Source organism: Parasteatoda tepidariorum, chromosome 7 (assembly GCF_982258835.1).
Source record: "Parasteatoda tepidariorum strain Cologne lab strain chromosome 7, Ptep-v5.0, whole genome shotgun sequence".
Classification (NCBI taxonomy): Eukaryota; Metazoa; Arthropoda; class Arachnida; order Araneae; family Theridiidae; genus Parasteatoda; species Parasteatoda tepidariorum.
Genome location: NC_141761.1, coordinates 13813434 through 13836492, shown reverse-complemented (window position 1 = coordinate 13836492; position 23059 = coordinate 13813434). Strand labels below are relative to the sequence as shown.

General features: G+C 30.2%; 1 protein-coding gene and 1 long non-coding RNA gene across 3 annotated transcripts; both read right to left on the bottom strand.

Annotated features, from left to right (window-relative positions):
* Positions 1-211: 211 nt before the first annotated feature.
* Positions 212-12389, bottom strand: LOC147806871 (nonsense-mediated mRNA decay factor SMG8-like). The gene is made up of 6 exons (XM_087168619.1): positions 12386-12389; positions 11915-12071; positions 7293-7470; positions 5444-5657; positions 4016-4144; positions 212-2343 (listed from the first exon to the last, which is right to left on the bottom strand). The coding sequence occupies exons 1-6, from the start codon at positions 12387-12389 to the stop codon at positions 2147-2149; spliced, it is 879 nt and encodes a 292-aa protein (XP_087024745.1). The 3' UTR covers positions 212-2146.
* A 2271-nt stretch (positions 12390-14660) lies between these two features.
* On the bottom strand, positions 14661-20840 carry LOC147806870 (uncharacterized). 2 transcript variants are annotated; one of them, XR_015435331.1, is made up of 4 exons: positions 20532-20840; positions 16668-16799; positions 16309-16335; positions 14798-15300 (listed from the first exon to the last, which is right to left on the bottom strand). It is a non-coding gene; the product is annotated as an uncharacterized LOC147806870 (long non-coding RNA). The 2 variants fall into 2 exon arrangements; XR_015435330.1 differs by lacking the exons at positions 14798-15300; positions 16309-16335 and adding an exon at positions 14661-14789 and having other exon boundaries at positions 20532-20825.
* Positions 20841-23059: the final 2219 nt, after the last annotated feature.

Sequence of the window (23059 nt, the reverse complement as noted above, 5' to 3'; positions counted from 1 at the left end):
ACCTGTTACAGATTTAATAGCAACAAGCAGATTAGAATATTTATTAAAACATTTTACAATATAAAAATCCAATAGTCATTATACTACAGTACAGAACCCGTTAACCGGAAATCAGAAAACCGGAAAACCAAAAAACCGGAACAAAATTGGATAAATGTTCTTGCCATTTAAAAAAAAATTTTTTTTTTCCTCATAAGATTTTACGATTTTTATTTCTTTTTTTAAAGATGTTTACCTTACCATCATTTTGAAAAGAATCGTTAGTGTATTACTTCATCGTTTTATCTTCTTTTTAAGATTATTTCCAACATTTTTTTTTTAGTTGGGTTTAACAATAAAAAAAAACGGCTTTTTGTAGCGATTCAGAAAACCGGAATAATCAGTTATCCGGAATAGCGATGGTCCCGACCGTTCCGGATAATCGGTTCCCTACTGTATTTAAGAAAAGAAAAGAAAAACTTAATCTTAATATGTAAATAAATCAATTACTTATAGAATTACTAAGCTTTTACATAAAATTCAGCCAACATTTAGCATGACTCAATTAGTATGATTCTTTCATTATAATGACCACTGCATGAGTCCTGTTTGCTGGTCCCTAGACGCAATTTTATTTTAACGCCCTTAAGACGCCATAAGAAAATTTTTATAACAAATTCTCTTTCTCCTTTAATTCTAATTTAAAGTGTAGAAAAATAAAGTTCAAAGAAACCTAGAGTAAGTCATGAATTTCAAATACTGAAAAGAAAATTTTAAAATATACAAATGAAAATAAATTATGAGATAATAACTTAGGATTACGTAACTGAGAAATTCTCTTCTAATAATTTGTTTCCATTTTAATATTTCAAAGTATTTTTTTGAGCAACAGAAACTTCATGACTTACAGTAGGTCTGCATGAACTTACTTTTTCTTACTTTTAAATTAGTAATGAAGGAGATTTTGCAATGAAAATTTTCTACCACAGTATGACTTCCCCTTAAGAACATCTGAACTGCACCCTACTTTCAAACAAGGCGATAAAAATTTTGTTTGATTTTTGATTAATTCCAAGAAAAACACTCCAAAAATAGGTGCTAAGATAATTAGGAGCTTTCAAAACTAACATTTTTTTCATTTGTCAATCAATAATTAAAATCCCGCAGAAAACTATTCAAACTACTCGGGTGTTAACAATAAAACTGGAAATGTAAGCAAACGTAAGAATTTTGCGAGAAGCATCTGTAGATCATTTGATGCCGCCTGTTGAGAAAATATTATTTATTTCCTCATTGTGGTTAAATTCCTTTCTATACCATTCATAAGATTCACTTTATCTTTCCTTTTTAAGAGTTAAGAGTTTTACAGATTTTTTACAAGAAACTGCAACTGTAAATTTTCTTTACAAACAACTCAGAAACTGAAAAATAAATAGGTTAACTGAACAGCATAAGTTTAAGTACAGAATCAAAATAGTCATAATAAATATATAAATAAATAAACTTTAAGGGTGAACCTAGATTCTTTCATTATTAAACCATTAGAATGCAATGTATATGTTGACAATGCAAACAATACTGACAATAGAAAACAAATTTTTCCACACATGGTTTTAAACTACTGTTTTACTCTTCTTTTACAGGGTTGCCATTCAAATCTGAAAAATAATTCCCTGTACATATTATACACAATATATTGATAGGAAACACACAATTGATGTGCTCTTGAGAAACCTATATTAGTCTAGCTATACTAGTTTTAATTGCCGGAAAAGCTTTAAGAAATAACATACTTAAAACAGATAACGCTATAGTAAATGAAATAGTTTAGTACGGCTGAAATATCATCCTTAAATGTCATAAAAATTGCACCTTGAATATCCCAAAGACGAAAATAACAAATAAAATTCCCTGTAATTTTCCAGTTTGCTGGGAATTCCTGGTTATTTTAGGTGATTTTTAATTTTCCTGTTCTACTTGTGGAGTAGCAACCCTGTTTTTAATCAGAAGGAAAAAGTTATCTTTCCTAAGATAATAAAAAGGAGCATAAATGTGCATGAATAATAAAGAAGTCAAGATAAAATAGATACGGATCTAATAAAAATTAAAAGTTATGGTTGTATTTTTAAGAGCTGAATATTTCTTCTCTTTTGTTGCCCTGAAATGATTAAATGAAGACAAATTTCATAACTATACAGAGACAGTAAGAACTCTCATCAATGTTATGGGAGTAGAGATTAGAGGGTCCCACACACACTAGGGACCAAGAGGAAAACATTGGAAGTAATCCTGGTCTACTTTCTGAATGCAACATACCAGGCAGATATTCTGTAGTGGAAGGCTGTCTCATAAGATTTCCTTTATCTAAAGTTTTAAAAAAAAGTCATTCATAGAAAACTACACAAAACAAATTTTAGTTTCGATTGTCTTAAAATATTGTAGATTATTAATATCATATTAGCATGAGAGTGGGAAAATAAAAAAAAGTCTGAAAGTATCTATCAAGTCAAATCAAGAAAAAATAAATGAAAAAGAGCGTGAAACTATTTTTTACTGAAAGAAAAAAATTAAATTAACTACATACTTATTATTTTTTGCTATATGTGTGCATTGACAACACAATGAACTTAAGATTAGTTTAAAAAAAAATTAAAAACTGTTAAGATTTACATACATAAATCACGATTAAAGAAAATAAAATAATAATAAAGTAAATCAACAAAACAATGTAGAAATATTAAGAAAAATAGTCACTTAACGCAGCTTTTTCTTTTATTATTTTTAGTTCAAAATATCTCCAAAAATTGGAAGAATCTCATGCGTGATTAATAAAATTAGAAAAAAAATGGTTTTTAAACATAAATGTTTTTTATTCTATTATTTTGATTAGAGAGGAAATGTCTTTATTTTCATTTTTATTTCATAAAAAAATTTATTCTATTTTCAACAAAAAATAAGCACTCGAAGAATATTTTTAATCACTTTCCACAAAAAAAATAATAATAATCATAATTAGGAATCGTGCAGTACTAAATATAGTTTTTTCCTGTCATTTAAAGTTCTTAATTTATAAACATAAAATCAATGAAATTCAAAAAAAAAAAAAAAAAAATTCACAGACTTTACATAATCATGATAAAATAACTAGCTTCTGATAAATATTGCAGAGAAAATTGGGAAAATCATGAATTTTTTTGTAATTTTGTATTCAATACGATACGACAAAGAAAAATTTTTTTCTTTAAAGAGAGCTTTTAAAAAACGTAAATCAAAAGTAAGCACTTTTTAAAAACGCTATGCACCCTGTATTCATTTCATAAATGAATAAGTACAATAAGTGCCAGATAAATACCAAAGAAATTAACTTTGTCATAAATTTCATTCATTTTCACAAAAGTTCAAAATTCACATACCATAGAACCCTAATCACCCAAATACCATAATAAAAAAAGGATTATTATTTCGAAATTCTTTATCATCCTTGACACAGATATGTACTAATTTCTCCTAATTTATTTGGCAGACAATATAAGCAGTTTTGAAAGGATCAAAAGCATATAAAATTAAATGAAATAAGAAGTTTGTATCTTATTTCGGAGTTTTGTTTATCTGTTTATTTTGATATTACACTAAAAGAAATATATAAAAGATTCAATTCCTACTTTAGTCAACAAAGAAACATTTCATTTTAGTTACATTTTTATTAAATAATATTTTATTAAGAATTTTTTCTCCCATATAAAACTAAATAATTAAATTTATGAATTAATATTTTAAAAAACTGTATTAACATCTCACTAAAAGTTTTAAAAAATGTATTTGTACTTGAATGGGTGAATAAAAAGTGTTTTATTAACGATTGAAAATTTGAACAAGATATAGGGAGAGCGGGAATAAATAGTAGGAATAGAAAAATGCACTTAAAAATAAATTTTTATCCAATCAAAGAGGAAAACTACAGAAAAAAAAAATTCAGATTTGCCACCATTGGGCATCTACTTTAACTCATAAAATGTACAACAAAGAAAACAGCAACCTTTGCTAATGCTGCTTTCTTCCTGGATGCTGATGACAATTTCATCCCTTTCTTCTTGACTCTGAGAAGACTTATCTTCTGTGGTCAGTTGTTCCATCTCATTGGTCAAAGAATTTTCCTCAGAGTTTCCTGTTTCAAAAGACAAAAATGTGATCACCTAAATTATGTTTCACATTATTAACTACGGTCAATAGCAAACACTTGGTTGTAGCAAGCTTTTTTAGTAGTCCCATCTGAACTCTAATATAACTGATTTATTTTATCTATTTATGGTAAGCAGCTGTAAGATTTTATTTTACATTTTATAACTTTCATTGAACAGCCAACCCAATTTTTTGGGTTTTTGACTACTAATGTTCAACTTCATCGCCTTGTAATTTTGATCCTAATCCAGAAGACAAGGGAACTGCTGGACAAAGTATTGGGAAAAATTTGCCTTCTTGAAAGACTTTTATATGGAACTAAACCACATTTGCGTTACATGGAGAGGAAAAATCATGAAAACCTTCCACAGCTAGCCTAACGGCAAGGGGACTCTAACCCAAGATCTGTCTACCAATGATGATATTTTACATCAGCACTGTGGCCTCTGCAAGCCGGATGCGGAATTTGTAACAATCAGTCATCACTGGGATTCGAACCTGGTTCACTTCATTCAAAGACAAACACTCTATTCCCAGACCCATCACGACTCTAACTGTAAGAATTATAGTATGTTTGTTATAGTGGTTTATTATTTCAGTTCTTATTTCAATTTATTATTTCTCCAACTTTAAATTTTATAGCAGCTTACTTGTTTTTAATTATCAGGACATTTTTGTTTAAATAGTTTGAGTGGAAACAAATTTTAATTTAACAATCTATTATTGATTTAATAAATTTAATTCAGAATGATTTTGTCAACCACTATATAATACAAATATATATATATATATATATATATATATATATATATAGGCATTTTAACTTTTACTTCAGCTCAGTAAGTTTGTTTTCTGTTTTTTCTTTTTACTCATTTTCATTTGCAAACATTTCAGTAAATGAATAGTTTCATTGTTCCTTTCTTGGTGGCCTTTCTCTTATGGATGGTCACCACATTATTCAGTGCAAAGGTCTTCATGGAACTTTGATAACTGAGAGCAATTCATTGGCAAGAAGCCTAATGAGGTAATGATTTTCTGTTTATCTGATTTTACATTTGCTTTATTTCATTTTTATACTATAAACTCTCAGTCATTGAAAAAAAAAGTTCTTGAAATGAAAAACAAAAAGTGTAACACAAATACAAAAGCAGAAAACATAGGATGATTAAAAAAAAAAGAAGATACTTACAAATTTTTTTTAGATTATTTTAAAATGAAAGATAATGAAATAATTCACCATAACATAAAATATACAGTGTGATGGGCAATTACAATACAGTCATACCTTCAGAGAGTTCAGATTTAGCAACAGGTATGTTGGAGTTTGTGACTTCCCTTGACTTCTCAGATGGAACATCATTATCAGGGGGTGGAGAGGAGGAGGAAGATGGAGCCGGACGAGCCACATCTGAACTGGCTTGAAAAATTGGAAATTCTACCCTGTCTAAATCACGACAACACTGATTTCTCTGTAGAACGTAGAAGTCGCAATTTGCTGCCTAAAATGACAATTAATAAATGAAGAATTTGAACATCAAACACATTACTATCAGACTGATATTTTATAACCGTCGGTGAACAGCCGACACATTTTTTGAGGGTTTATGACTACTAATGTTAAACTCCATAGCCTTGTAATTTTGAACCCAATCCAGCAAACTCCTGGATGAAGTATTGGGAGAAATTTGTCTTCAAGGTGGGCTTTTTTATGGAATTAACACGCACTTGCGTTAGACGGAATGGAAAACACAAGCAACACCCCTTTGCTGTCCCAAAACATGGTACACATGATTTTCTGGGCTGACATTGTTTGCTTAAACTTCACTTTCTAGGATGAAGTTGAATCCTGCTGTTCCATTAATTGATGCTTTGATTCAGGCGCACTGAAGGTCGCCCAGGTTTCACCGCCTGTTATGATTAGGCTAAAAAAATCATCACCTTATACGTGGTAAAGCCCAAGGAAGGTTGAAACCTCTCCCATACATTTGGTTTTGTTCACCTTTAGCAACATTTTCGGAACCCAGCGTGAGTGCAGCTTTCGGTAATTTAATCTTTCAGTTACTAATACATAAAGAGCACTTTGACAAACTTGAGGAAAGTCATCAGATAACGACTTAGTCCTAAAGCACACTTATTTTCGCTCACTGTTTGGTCAACATTCTGCACCAAATTGTCAGTAGTGACTGAAGGTCGCCTACCTTGTTCGTCATCCTGCACATTTGTATGACCATCTTCAAATGCTCGAACCCACTTCCTAATCCATCACTCATAATGTTTTCTCAATCAGTGTGCATAGCCAAATTTCTCAACAAAAAATAAGCACTTTTCAAGCAAACAAAAAATATTTTTAAGCACTTTAAAAAATTTTCATAATTAGACAGGGTGGCAAGTTTCAAGTTTCTGACAATTGCCGAAAACCAAAAATTTTGGTTATAATAAATATGAAGTATTTTTAAATTAACATACATGTGAAATTACAAGTGCTCCATCAATATTATGTTCTTGAATTACTTTAACATAAAACTCTTTTTGTTTTCAAAATTACTGTCAAAAATTAAGATTTTAGAGTAGAAAATATTAGATAATTATAAATAAAAATGTGTATTACAATATACATAAAAATATAAATGTGTATTACATTGTACAGGGGTCTATCCAGACATTTTGTAAAAGGTCTGTTTTTCCAAAATTGTGAAAAAAATATTCATAAATTGTGAATATAAAATAAGCGTTAAGTCACATTCTTTTAACCAGGGTCCTGCTTTTGTGAATTTGTACAAATAGAGTCCTGTTATAGCAAAAATTGATAAAAACCTTTTCAAGAAGTTATTCAATTGTAAAGAGATACAAGATTCTGCTCAACAATTGCTTCTACTAAATTAGAGATGCAACATACAAATATTTGGTATTTAGCCTATACTGTTCAACACAGAATATTAATTTGCCTTTGTGGAGGACTTTTTGCTGGAACTAACCCACATTTGCATTACATTGAGAGGAAGAATACAAGAACCTCCCCTAGTTAGCCTGAAGGCAAGGGGACTCTAACCCATGATCCGTCTACCAGTGAGGATATTTCACGTCAGTACTGTGGCCAGTGCAAGCTGGATGCCAGTAATTTTTTAACAACATACTTTTGGTTTTGGTCTTGTTGAAAATTCGCCAGAAGTCAAATTGTCGGGTGGAGTGTACAAAGGAGAAGATTCGAACACAAACACAACACGGGGAGAGCATGGTCTTCCATTCTGTATCCATTCTGCAGAAAGTTTCAAATCGGATAGAACTTCTTTAAACCAGGGCAATGCTTTCAATCTGAAAGAAGAAGGAAAAAAACTATCACACATGAAATACAATATCGCAAGATAGTAAAAATAACAACCACTAAACAACGACAAAATATTCAGACATGTACTCAATGGCATTAAATTTGAGCCGACTATGTCTGTCAAAAACATGCCCAGAACAGATGGGCTAACGCACAGTTTTAAAAAGTATAAACCCACTTAGACTTTTAACCCACTGACAGTTCTGCATGTAAAAAGTCGCATTTTAATGTGCAGTCTTCTCCGCATAGCAAAACTTGTTTTTACATGTTACTATATAGGAGAAAAACATTCCTCCCAATTTTACTCATTTGCTAAACTGCCAGTGGGATAATACAAGCTCAAGATAATATTTAATTTGCAAAACAAAGGTTAAAATTCTTAAAAAATTATAAACCAAAATTTAGGTAAATATAAGATACATTATTTGAGATGATCTATTTTTGAATCATGACATTTGATACTATTACCGTCGAAGAATTGGTAATAGTGAAAATTTCTTTTGTACTTAACATAGAATATTTAACTTAACACTCTTTTAATGAGTTATACCTTCGTATTAAATTAAAAGGCAGGCTGCACATTGATTGTTAAGAAAATAATAAGAATATTTAAAGTTGTGTTTAATAAAATGAGATAAAAATTAAATAATTGATTTATTTTAATTATAAGAGAATTAAGAATGATTAAAAAAAATTAAACCATAAAATTAAAGAAATTTTAAAAGCTAGGAAATATGTAAGGCCTATAACAGCATCATAACTATTAAATTACTTATACAGTTGAACCTGTTTATCTTGAAAACCCCTATATCTCGATATTTCTGAAATTCCCTACATTTACTGGCTAAAATCAATGTATTTTTCATGTTTATGTCAAATTTTTTCCCCTTCAAATCCTCCGTTTCTCGAATTTCTAATAATACAGTACAAATGTCAAAGTTTTCTTTATCAGTAGAACTTGCTACAGAGATGCATTTTGTGAACACACAGGAGGTAGGGATGAACTGGTTGGGGTGTTTCTTGGAATTTCAATCACTATCCCTGCACTTTCTTTAACTAGAAAAGAATACAATGATTCTGACATTAAGTTAATGAGTAGTGACCAGACCACCAGGGGTGAGCTTTTCAACATAGATATGAAAGCTAAAAATTCATTTTCACCTCAAAATTGCAACCAATGGATCAAAGGATAATTAGGAGTTTTAAAGTGAACTGTAGAAAACAGTTGGTATGCAAACTTGTAGATGCCATCGATGAAAAAAGTTCTCTTCCAAAATTAAATGTGTTGGATGCTATCAGAATTACTGTTTTGCCTGGAGAAATGTGTCTCTAAAATTTATCCAAAATGGTTTTAAGAATTGCTGTGCAGATGATGAGCAAGAGGTTGAAGGCATTAGTAAAGAAGAAGAAACTGCTGATGCTGAAAATACAGTGCCAGATTTGCCAGAATGGAATGCAAAAAAATCTGGAGTTAATGTTGACATTAATTTTGAAGAATTTTACAAGTGAACAACTGCCTGACAACTTGCGGAACATTAACAGATGCAGAAATCATAGATAATGTCAAAGGAATATCAGATGATGAGGAAGAAGCTGAAGATCATATTAATGAACCAAAAGTGAATGCAACAGAGGTAGAAAAAAGCTGTAGAATTCTAATAAAATATTCTTGAATCCCAGGAAAATGTTATCTATTTGGGCTTTGCGCTCTTTCTAACCTTTAAAAGAATAATCGAAACAAATTAAGTTATACATCAAAAATCTTTTAAAAATTACTTTCAGTGTTAAATGTATGTTAAAAAAATATTATGTAAATGGATGTTAGGTAAATATATGTGGTACAGTAGAGAACCAATTATCCGGGATGCTCGGGAACATCGCTATCCCGGATGTCTGAATTTCCCGGTTTTCTGGATCGACCAAAAAGTGTCGTTAATCGATGTTTTATCGAACCCGAATTACAAGGAAAAAGTGTAATGCATAATGCAAGAGAAAAAAGAAAGGTACTCCTAACTTTAAAAAGAAAAAAAAAGGTAAACAAATAACATTTAAAAGAATAAAAAAATTTGCAAGTTTAGACAAGAAAAACAAGATTAAAAAATACAAAATTCTTGTATTTATTTTTTAAAAATAATAACAATTCCTAAATTAATTAATGTAAACAAAACCAATGGTTAAATAACGCAATATATTTCATACCTAATTATACGGGGGAAACGATAAAATAAAAGGAAAACTTATTAATCTAAATAAAAACACTTGAAAATTATCGAACCGAAACGATAGTTAAAAAAGACACTAGCATAAATATTGAAACCCGGAACAAGGCAAGATCAACGGAATTTAAAAAAAAAAACCTAATGATAAAATTTATGAATATAAAGAATTAATTTATTGAATGAATTTATCACGAAATTTATTGTGAAAAGAAAAAAAAATCAAACGTAGTGGAATCAGAAAAACAAAACTGCAATCTGCTTCATAAAATAATCCTATGTTTAAATTAATAAACAATTCTCCTTTTATTTTTTTTTGTTGTTGATAAAAACACGATATTTAATTACAGCAGATGTGATTCCACATCAATAAAAACTTGCAAATGATACCGCACTTGAATTTATTCAGAAGAAAAAGATTTTATTTTTATTAATCGATGTCAAATAGATAAATATATTTTTCTCTTTCATCTTCTGTTCACTGATATGCATGCAATGCATTTTCCCCACCCCCCTCGTAAATTAAACAGAAAACGAAATCAGCATGCCACACCCTTGAGCTTGATTGACGGCCTAAAGGAGAAAATAAAACATTCCTCTCTTCCCTGCCTTCAAGGTCACGGAGGAAATGACGTTTCTCTGGGTAAACGGGGAAAAAAAATCTCCCCTTCCTTACATTTTCCTCTACTCAACTTCAAGGATGAGTTCATTTCCGCTTTTTTTCATAATCGTTCTAGTTTAAAACCGATCAAAATTTTTCCCGGTTTTCTGGTTTCCCGGTTATCTGGATACCGGATAAATGGTTCTCTACTGTATAAGTAATTTGAAGAAATGCCTATATTTTTCTACTAAAAACAATTAAAGCACTTTTAATAGAATTTCTTAATTAAATTAAATATTTTTAAAGTACCTGCATAACTCGAAACCTCTTTATCTCAGATTGTTTTGCCTTTCCCGTGAGATTCCAGATAAACAGGTTAAACTGTATTAAAAAATGCAGACATATATAATCGAATAATATAATTTTGAACTATATGTTTGATTTGAAGGTAGTAAGAAAATATATGAAAATTTTTATCAAGAGCCTGGCTTTTTATCTGATAACTCTTTTCAGCAAAATACAAAATTTGAGCAAATTCAGTTGAATAGTTACTGATAAATCAAATTTAAAACATACAACTTTTTCAAAATTCGATTTCTTAGGAACTATTCAATCGATTTCTCACAAATTTTGTATTTTTTCAGTTAAAATTATAATCTTTAAAAATATGTAAAAAATTGTATAGCTTACAATTTAAAATATTTTCCACTTTTAAATATATATTTTATAATAAATATTTACTAAAAGTTATATATTGCATGGAATTATATTGAGCTATGGTGAAATATGCAAAATGTAAAATTAACATTACAGAGTGCAGAAATATGAATCCCTTGGAAAAAAGCTATGTTTATTCAGAGAAAGTATGTTTTTGTGTCTGATTTTGTATGTTAAAATAATATTATCTGCACTAATTATTTATCATATTTGAGATCAAACCTTTGAACCATTAAAATTGAGCCCTGATCATTAGATCAAAAGTTACTTAGGGTAGTCTGTTTCTCTGTACAATTATAAGAACCTCATCAATTGATTGGCAAAACAATAATACAGAGTAATCAAACAGAGCTATATTTAACATTAATGCTTTTAATTAAAACTGATCCAACACTTACATCAAGGAAAAGCAGCAATTTAATTTGATACTTAAAATTATTTTCATTTTTTTCCTGTTATAAATACAAAAAAAAAAAAAAAAATTATATTTGGTTTAATACTTTTGACATGAATTTTCATGTGAGCTACTTTTTTTTTCTAGCTAGAGAATTACAGTTTCCAGAGGATATGCCTGCCTATTCATCAGATGGCTTTATATTATGTCAGAAATTTAATGTCCATCATTTTCATGCCTTCAACTAATGTAAAAAATATCATGCAAATGATTAAAATAATCTCTTTATCGAAATCCCACATGAACCACTCTCCATTTAAAAATTGACCTTTACTTTCCGTGGAGATAGCGGGATTAAAATAGGGTGAATCTCGTGGACTAAATTTTTATAGATTGCTGAATACGATTAATTATCTTTTTATTTTATTAGATTCTTGAGTAGCCATAACCAGATTTAAGCATATAAGTACTGCATATTAAAAAAAGAAATGAAATAAGAATACCTAATTGTGTCTAGAGCTCTGAAAAGCTGGATGTAGCTAACATCAAAACCTGCTTTTGGATGCGTTATCGGAAAAAAAGATTTGAGAAAAAGATTAAGTTCTTCAATTAAAAAAAAAATCAATACATAAACTAAGTATGTTGAAAAGAATAAAATAGCTTAAATAAAAAAAGAACATTGGTTAATTAGATGCTACTTTTTTTTAGATTTTACTTATTGCCTGATCTTTGATTGCCTGTAGAAAATAAAAAAGAAAGTAAGTAATTAATTAATTGGTATGTAAAAATATTGTTTCAAGCTGAAAGGCATACATTGACACATTTAATAAAGCTAAAATAATTGCACAATTTTTATTTATTTTTTATTATCTTCAGTTCTGTAAATTAAGCAAATTATTATATTATATTATGCAAAACATGATTTCATAAGTTTATCCCATCAAGCTAAAATTTAAGCATCATCTAGTTCTAACTCATGTTATTCATAGTACACTAAAATCAAACAATTTTCACAATTACTCTGATTTTTAATATTTAACATGATATTTTTATTTCAACTACTATTAATTTTAAACTATTCAATTTTATAGAACCATTTTTCAAAAGCGTAATTAAACAAAATAAACATGTGGTTTCAGATAATTTAAGAAGAAATACTAAAACCGTGACAAAACCTTTACATGCTATTGATCTTTAAGCTTACTTTACATAATGAGTAAAAATAATATACTAAGTGTATGCAATAAATGTGGCTCTTGATCAAACAGAGCTATACGCAAGCAAACATCAGAGATGTTATCTCTTAATGTTTGAAAAAGAATTGTATACATATTAATTTGTAGCAATATCTAATGTTGAAACAATATTAAAAATTCACTTTTTAAATGACCTTCCCAAACAAACTAATTGACATTTTAGGAAAACTTTTAGGCTCGAGGGAGTTCCTCTTTACACCTACTTTAAAAATTCCAAAACTCCAACACAAATGATTTTTTAGTTATAGGATTGATGCACAGTTGGACAGACACGCAAATTATTTTTATTTATTAAATAGACGATAAAGAAGCAAAAAAAAAATTTTTTTTTATACTTACAATGATTATATGAGAAACACAGAACAGAGTAAGTAATATTTTAGCAAAATCCAAATGCAAATCACACCATACTTCTAAGAAGCTCTAAAAATATAAACTTAATTATTTATTTATTGATACATGAAGGAAAAAACTTATTTTGTTTAAACATTAAAATGTCAACTACTTAAAGAGATTAAGGTATGTTTCTATTACTTTTTTAAAAGCTGTACTGGAAAAATCAAGCTACGAATTAATTAATATTTTATATCCGTCGTTGAACAGCTGACCCACTTTTGGGTTTACGACAACTAATGCTCAACTCTGTAGCCTTGTAAATTTTGAATCAATCCAGAAGACAAGGAAACTCCTGGATCAGTACCCCCAGAGGTATTGATTTGTTATGAGAACATGAAAGATTTTGCGACTCGACAGATTTAATGCGCATCAGTCACCATTTACTACATGGGGAGTCTTTGGCCGGGGGGATCAAACCCAAGAACTCTTGGACTACTAACCATGCTATCCCGGCCTAATTAACTCATATTGTAAAATTTAATAAAGCCACACTATTTTAACTGATAGAAGAGAGAGAGACAAGTGGAAAATATAAAATTACAGAGTGAGCAAATTAGTATGACAAAAAAATATTGATAATTGGTTCACTTCATTGGAAGGTGAATGTTCTATCCCTTGAGACATCATGACTCAAGAGTCTAATAAGTTGTGAAAAGTAGGCATGTCTGGAGAAAGCCTGAGCTCACTCCTGGATATTGAACCATTGAAAAGGGAATAAGAGCAAATTTAATGATAATTAATATACATGTTTTATTGGGAAGATGCACAAGTTCCCGCGCTTTGTTTAATTTAAAAAATTTGCGCTGAAAAGGAAATGTTTTGGCATAATCTTTTGTGTTATTCAAAAGAGAATTTTTCACTCTATAAAATAGTGTATTTCGCTTTTTGTTGACTTTATTTTTGTTACTTTTTAAAGCAATGGAGTGTCAAGTTGACAAAAATGAGCATTTCCGACGCCACCTTTATTTTGCGCTTAATCGCGGTGCCAAAGCCACAGAAGCTGCTAGAGAGAGCAAGCACAGAGCTGCTCAAATGCTTCACGTGTCGTTTCATTCAATACTGACGTCGAATTATGGGTTTGGTTGGACGACTTTTTTGAGACGCTTACGGGTGATTTCTGTCGAAGAGGCATCGAAAAACTAGTTGAATGTTGAGAGGAAGGCGTAAACAACAATGAAGAGTACCTTATTGATTAAATTGCTGTTATTTTATGTAAAAAAATTAAGTTATAAAAAATTTTAAAAAAACAAACGTGGGAACTTATGCATTAACCCAATATTAATATAGGTGCCATTATAAATAAAAATGTTGATAAGTTATCTTTTTTTAATTCTCTTACTGCCTTGGTATTAATATTAGACGAAATATTTCTACTAAATCTATCATAATTAAGGTTGATTATTAATGTCACACTAGAGCTGTGCAATCGGTGACAGCAAATCCTGACAATTTATCACTGAGAACAACTTAGTCAATATTTAAAAGGGTTGGGAAAAAACCCCGAAAAGTAATTAAAATATATGCTTAGTTATCAATAAACCAAGTGAGTGAAAATAAAACAAGTGAAGTAAATTAAAACACAAATTTTGATTTTTACCTTTGTTTCCAACTCTGTTCCTAACTCTTTACATTTACGAACTAAAACACTTGTATCAGATATGCCAGTTGCTTGAAGAAATATGGCGCTGACAGAAGGATCGTAATACCCTTTTACTTCACAACTCCTCTTGAAAGTAAAAGATCAGTATTATGATGGTTATGAATTACTGTAAATTTATATTAATAAAAATATGCATTTCAAATAATTATTGAGAGCATTATTGAAACAAATTGACAAACTTAATTAAAAAATTTTTTTTTAATTTTTTAAAACAGGGTTGCCACTTAAATTTGGAAGAAAAAAATTTTTTGGCACATGTTATATGCAATATATTAAGAAGAAACACAATTATTGTTCTCCTCTGTGAGCTATTTTGGGCTAACTATACTAGTTTAAATTGCTGGTATAACTTTGAGGAAAAAGAAGGAACAGCTGAACATATTTAATGGTATAATAAATGAAATAATAGCTGAATTATTATCTTTAAATATCCCATAGATTGTTTTTTGAGAGTTCTGAATTTTTCAAAAGACAAAAATAAGAAATAAAATTCCCAGTTTGTAAGGAAAATTTTAAAATTTACAGCATTTTCTCTGTTATTTTAGGTGATTTTTAAATTCCCTGTGGAGTGGCAATCCTGTAAAAAATATATAGATTATTTAAATGTTACAATAGACAAATTATTACACAAAAAAGACAAAAAATAAAATACTAATAGTTGAAATAATGTGTGAATAAATTTATTTTTTAAATATGCAATCAAAACTTCATTTATTAAATGTGTTTCTCTCACTTTAAACAAAGGTTTTATTACACAAAAGGAGCCCTGTGCTTATCTTAAGAATAGGTTGAATTTTTTATGGTAAGTGTCAGCTTTTGGATGAAATAGGGTGCATAGCCAGATTTTTCAACAAAAAATAAGCATTGCCGTACTTTAACTGACGATAATGATGCTCAATCAATGTTAATGTAGGGTTGCCACTCAAATTTGGAGAAAAAAAATTAACTGTGTTTTCCCTGTACATATTATACACAATATATTATGAGGAAACAAAATCATTGTTTTTGTGTGTAGCTAAATTCGACTAACTATGCTAGTCTTAATTAAAATTTTGAGGGAAAAAAAGGAACAGCTGAACAAATTTAAATAATGCCATAGTGAATGAAATAGTTTAGTATAGCTGAAATATCTTCCCTAAATATCAAATGCTCTTTGAGTGGTCACCTTTTCTTTAAAAAAAGACGAAAAAAAAAATTGAATTCCCAGTTTGTAAAGAAAAGAATTAGTATGCTTCTCCCCCCAACAAAATTCAAGCATATCGCCTATAATATCAGAATAAAAAAATATTACATAAATCAATTTAAAAAAAGACATTGCTTTTTTTTGTAAACACAGCATTTTTGTTATCTTACATTTGTAACCTACATCTTTGTTATTATTAAAAGTATCTTGTAGAAAGATATTAGCACTAGAGAGTTTTTGTCGCAGAAAACCTAAAAAAATTCTGCTACAGGGAGAGTTACATTTCTAAATTGACTATCTCCATCTAATGATATTCTTTGCATTTTTAAAACTACAAATAAAATTACTATACATTACACAGTGGATTGCCCAACTAGTATAAATGAATAAACATTTTCTTACAGAAGTAGACTGACAAGCTTCTTCATTCTAAAGAATAAAAAAAAAAAACAATTAAGTACTATTCTTAATAAATTACACATTAAAAAAGATTTCATCATAACACAGCATATTAATCAGATTAGATATCACAAACTGATTAATGAGTAAAAAAAAAGAACTTTAAACTATAAGTACAATGAAATATTAAACTGACATTGGTAAATTTAAAGTAATTACTGTTCACTTTAGAGTTATAATTACTTAAATGACACTAATAGTAAATTTCTATAATATAAAAAGCTACTTGAGATTTTCTTTAAGGAAATAATTTTGAAAATGAATAAATGTTACACTTAATTTTAAAATGACTTAATATTAACCTCAAAAATATGTTCATTCAAAACCTCAGCAATGAGATGATCCTTAAATTGAGATGAATTCAGGGAAGTCTTGCCGAATACTGATATCACCACCACTTTCTCATTTTTACTTTTTCTTCCAAAAAGAATTATCTAAACATAAAATAAAAATTATTAGTAACAATGGTTTCCAGATGAATTCTCATGTTCAGAAAATGCAATGAAAAAGTAAAACAGCATTATATAGATTTTCAAGTAGCAGCAATTTTAAACTTTTAAGAAAAATAAATTCAGTCATGAAAATTGCTTTCTTTATGGAAATATGCACTTTTAGAAACTCATCTTCAAAGTGGAAAATACAGATAGTAGTTTTAAAGATACTTATTTTGTTAGATTAAACAAAAAATTATTATTAAGTAGGGTGACCTGGGGCAATTCCTGATCAAAAAATGCAAACATCTATTTTGTGAAAAAACTATTCAAGATAGAATTTTAATATTTACTGGAAGTTTGAGTCTATATGAGATGAGTTCTCTGCTACCTTCTTTTGTTTGAAAATCTAATTAGAATTTAAAAGATTTTAAATTTTTAGTGATCAGGAATTACCCCTTCTATTGATCATTTCTGGGGTAATTCCTGATCACTTCTGGGGTAATTACTGATCACCAGTTTTTATAGTAAAGGGGCTGTTTAAAAATAATTATACAGTGGTAATTAACAAATAAGACATCAAGATCAAACAAATAAACCAAAGAGATATGTTTAAGCAGCTAATAAAACGATTTATTTAAAAGCAAGAATAAAGATTAACAATTTAAATTTTCCAAAAATCTTTGCATCGTGCCATACATTTTAGGCAAGCAGTTAACTCATTCTAATGTTCTACTAGAATATAAGAAAAAGTTCCCGCATAGGTTACTTTTGCCGGATTTTTTAACTTCATTAAGTGAGAGTGTAAAGTTTAGTAAGGTATGTCAACAGCTCTGACAGCAGCTTTCACACTGAAATTTTCATTTTCAATCATTAAAAGAAATTCACTAATTTTGCTTTCTAGAAGCTTAGTATCCTTTTTAGGCTTATAATTTCTCACACTATTTATATTAGGCAAATTTATAAACTTAAAAATTATTCTAACAATGTACACACATAAAATTAAGATAGAAGCAAGGTAAGGCAAACCATCAATGGTAAAAGTCAGAACACATTTGTCTTGTATGCAGTTAAAAGCAAATTTTGTGATTACAGTTAAAATATATTTTATAGTTGTTCCACTTAATAAATATGAACTGTTATTTATGAAAAGACAATCAGCTATTTATTAGCTATTTTTTATACTATTTATAAAAAGAATGACAATTATCAGGAATTACACCAGTGATCAATAATTACCCCATGTGTAGGGGTCAACATTTGATATAGTTTCCTATAATTAATTATAATGTTTACAGTAGTTGTGAAATAATTAAACAAAAGCTTACTCCATTTTGATATCAAAGAAAAAGAAAGTAAAACGAAATATTTATTATTAAGAGATGGAGGGGGATCTTTGCAGAAATGTGCACATTTTGAAACCCATCTTTGAAATGGAAAATACAGAAAGCAGTTTAAAAGATACTTATTTTGTTAGATCAAACAAAAAAAACTAATATTAAGTAAATGCATTTATACTTTAGTAAAATGTACAAGCATTCTTGTCCATGTCTCAAATTTAAAAAAAAAATAATTTTTTTAAAATAAAACTTAGGTGATCATTATTTACCCCAGAAACAGAGTGATTGTGAATTACCCCGGGTCACCCTAAATGTAGTTGTAATTTAAAGTGTACAAGGTCTCTTGTCCAAGTCTCAAATTTAAAAAAAAAAAATTATAATAATTTTCTTAAAAAATAAAACTTAGATCAGTGGTTCCTGAACTTTTTTGTCCCGTAGACCCCTTGCCATGTTTTTCAGTTTTGGGCAGACTTACCTGATATTGATTTTTTGTAAATTCATCAACTTTAAATACATTTTTGACAGCTGGTATAGTGCTATTCACTGTGAAAGATTTAAATTTCTAACTGTAATGAAGAGTAGTGCGAAAAACTTAAGAAAAAAACACACATTAATTTTATGCATTTATTAATGAAATTCAAACTAATTTAATTAATATGTAAATGGAATAAAATAGTGCACTATAAAACCTGCTTATTAAGTTTTCTCGTAAAAACTGAGCAACAAATCTCCCGTATCTTGTGCTCAAATTAAATTGGAGGTGTAGCTAGCTAAAGAGTTGACACACTTGGGAGGCTACAATTTACAGTGGAAAAATACTTTTTTGTTACAAAACAAAACCATACACGCAGAGAAAATAAAAACGTACATGGGCGGAGCTGCAGGCAACTGCTAGTTTATAATAATTCAGTTTCGTATATCGAAAAATAATCCTAATAACTCAAATTTTAATAAAATTTTTACTTCATAGCTACTTCTATAAATTATGTAGAATGTAGATAGATAGATATCTTCATATTATAAGGTAGTATAATGTAAGTAATTATGCATGATCAGTGTGTGTTGATTAGTCCATTCATGAAATGCCAAAATTAAAAGTTACGACCTGCTTATATGAGATCCACTATTGTTGATCCCCATCTTCATTTCAAGGACCCTCAATTTTTTTTCGACTTGACATGAACATCTTGTAGGTTATCATCGATCCCTGGGGATCGATATAGACCACTTTGGGAGTCACTGACTTAGATGATCATTATTTGCCCCAGAAACAGAGTGATTCTGAATTACGTGGGGTCACAATATTTCATATTGTTAATCTATTTTTTTTTTCTTCCAATAAAGTGAGATATTTCCAGATCAGTATCTGCTTGAGCCAACTTACATGGAATAGGCTACTAGTTTTATAGTTAAAATTGTATAATTCTGACTTTTTTTTTTCATGAGCTACTATTTGGTTTTAAAAACTAAAGGGTAAACAATTCGTACAAGAGAAGACAGAACTGATTTAGAGAAGGTATATTATTTTCTGTTTTGGTTCAATGTAGGGGTGCAGAGCCATGATGGCTCAGAGGATAGAGCGTTTGTCTTCTAATGCCAGCCATGGCTGGTCAAAATGAATTACGCATCCAACTTGCACCGGCCACCGTGCAGACATAAAATATCCTCAGTGGTAGACGGATTATGGGTTAAAGTCTCCTTGTAGTGAGGCTAACCGCAAAATGATTAGTTCCATAAAATGTCCTTCAGAAATGCAAATTTCTACCAATACTTAATCCAGACGTTTTCTTGTATTCTGGATTGGGTTCAAAATTACAAACCTACGTAGTTGAATGTTAGTAGTCATTAAACTCAAAAATTAGGCAGCTGTTCAACCATGGTTATAAAATAAAACCATTTCTGCAGAGATATCATTACAACAATCTTTCTATTATAATATTTTTAAGTTCCAAAATTCTGATTCTTAAAAGAACTATCCTAAGGTTCTTGTTAATTGAGTTGAAACTATAGTATGACAATTTAAGTTCGTTAATTTGTGCTTTATGCTGTAGTGTACATAGCACAAAATATCACCCTCTCCTTTCTTGGAAGTATTTTGATAAGACTATCAGGTTTTCCAGATTGATAACATTCTCAGATTTTTCTGCGGTACCCTGATCAGGAACCACATTGGAAAGAATGCTTCAATATACTTCGAATCACCAGTGTTTATGTTTACGGAAATTCTATTATTCTTATTCAAGATTAGAAGGGCAACAAAGAACTTTAGGACGAAATTATTATGAAGATACTGATTACGAAATCACCCCAATTTTCATTTTAAAAAATTTTCTGCAGAGATCAATAATTGAATTACTTTCAAGCAATTTAAAAAATAATTAAAAGCACGCCTTACTTTAAATCTTTATTGACTAGATCAAATAAACTAAATTCTATAGTGTTTTCATCCTCTGTTGGTGTTGACATCATAAAAATCTTCTAATATTCTTTTTAAAAGTAGTAAAAGTTAAATAACCAGAAACAACACATCTGAAATTGCTGCAAAGAGGAAAATACTGTTTTGAAGCTATCGCCTGTTTATTTCTGCTCCAGTTATGTGTTCCTCACTGAAAGTTAACGATGCCACTTCTCTCAGTAGATTACCGAAATCAAACAACACTGGTTTTGAATTTGCAATCACAACACTCGAAAACGTAATTTGGGAATTGTTGTTGTTCATTTACATCGCACTAGAGCTGCACAATGGGCTATTGGCGATGCTCTGGGAAACATCCCTGAGGATGATCCGAAGACATGCCATCACAATTTTGATCCTCTGCGGAGGGGATGGCACCCCCGCTTCGGTAGCCCGACGACCAACACGTGAAGTCGAGCACTTTTCGGTAGAACAGTATAACGAGGACCAATACCGCACACCCTCGGTCCCTACGCAGGCTGTTCCAAGTGGTCACCCACCCGCACACTGACCACAGCCAGTGATGCTTGACTTCGGTGATCTGCTGGGAACCGTGTCTTAACGATCAGTCCACTGCGGGACACGTAATTTGGGAAGAACACCTTTCGATTCCATGTTTCAATCCTTCCCTTTTATCCCTCTTCTCAGTTGTATTGGACTGTACTACGATATTTCTTCCTTTCTTAAAATTTTTTCGTATTTATTTACCACAAATATTTTTTTAAATTTCCATGACGCTTTTTTTTGGAACTATGTTCAATGTAGTTTTCAGTTCCATACAATTTCCTAGTGCAAAATTTTTTAATCTATTTGAAAATCAAGACGGAAGCTAACGTACTTCCTTCTCCTATGACTCTCCACACGCTAAGATTAAGGCATGCTTGACCATCCTCCTTCACTCTCCTTCTCTTATCAGTTGTTCTACGATATTTTGATACATATCTACGCACGTATATACATATTACTACATATCTACGATATTTTCCCCACTCTTAAAATTTTTTGATTTTATTGACAAAAATATTTTTTTTAAAATTTCCACGATGCTTTGTTTTAAAACTATGTTCAATGTAGTTTTCGATTCCATATAATATTCCCTAATTTAAAATTAGCTAACTGCTTCTTTCTCCAATGACTCATCACACCTGGAGAAGGCCAAGGCCCATCCTGGGCTGTCGAGCCAGTGAGGAAGGAAGGATGTAATAAAAATACTTTTTAAAATTTTCGTGATACCCTTCTTTAGAACTATGTTTAATGCAGTTTTCAGTTCCATATAGTTTTCCAAGCTAAAAGATTTTAATCTATATGAAAATCAAGAGAGAAACTAATTCTTCTTTCCTCTGTAACTTTCTACACGCTAATGGGGTAAGCATGCGGTTGCCATAGGTACAGTGCTCTACTCTACGTCACCTGCAGCCCATTTCGATCGCCAATAGGTAGACAGTTTATGGGCAGTGTTGCTCGCCTTCGTGACTTTGGTTCACAGGTGCCCACTGGGTAACGTTAAATGAGTAACAGTTCCGGCATCTTCATAGGCAAATATTAAAATTCAGTGCCTGCCATTGGGGGAAAGGTAGACAGTTTAGCTCTGCGCCACCTGTAGCCAATTTCGATCGCCGATATGCAGTTTTCTGAAAGTGCTTAGAAAATTTCCGCTGTGTATCTCTTCGCTTTTGCAGCGTTAAGAGGACCTGATGCTTTAAAAAGTTTTAGTATTAAAATTATGATTTAAATTTTCATCTAATATTACCATTCGAATGGATGGTGTTTTCAGTAGAAAAGTAAACAATAACAATCTCAAGCTCGGACCTACTCTAGTTCCGGTTAAAAAGTTTACAGCTGCTTACTACATGTTATTCTGATAGGTGATGTTTTCAAACGGATAATCTTGTTTTCAATAAAAGAAATAAATTAGATAATTTCTGAGCTCAAATCTGCTGTATTTCATAAGATAGATAATGTTATAATGTAATTCTGGGCAGTTTGGAGTGAAAATTTGTTTTAGTTATTTTGTTATTTATTATTAAAAAAAGTGACATGGCTGCTAGATTTTGAATAACTCGCTTTTTTGGCAGTCTTGATTTGGCCTCTTTCCATTTGTTTATTACTGTTTGCTCGTGTTGTAAGCTGTGCACCATCTCACGTTAGTGTTAACACTTTTAGTATTGTAAACACAAGTATTGTTAGCATTGTAAATATAAGTAATCAAATACATTGTTTGCAAGAATCTTAAAACACAATGATGCCAAATGGCTTTATAATACAACTGAAACAGTAACCCGGAAATTTAGGCAGTCCCGAGCTTGCAGCGTTCCCTAGTGTAGAAAACACCATCCATAGTGACTTCTGCACGTTAAATCTATCGAGGTCACAATGTCCTCCAAGTTCCCATTACAAATCAATATCTCTGGCTGTACTGATCCAGGGGTCTATTCAGTAAAATATTTTTTAAAAATGCTTTATATATA

Coding starts and splice junctions, on each gene's coding strand:
- LOC147806871 (XM_087168619.1), bottom strand. Junction 5,658..7,292: donor CAACAAGACCAAAACCAAAA/GTATGTTGTTAA, acceptor TTGTCATTTTAG/GCAGCAAATTGCGACTTCTA. Junction 4,145..5,443: donor TAAATCTGAACTCTCTGAAG/GTATGACTGTAT, acceptor CTTTTGAAACAG/GAAACTCTGAGGAAAATTCT.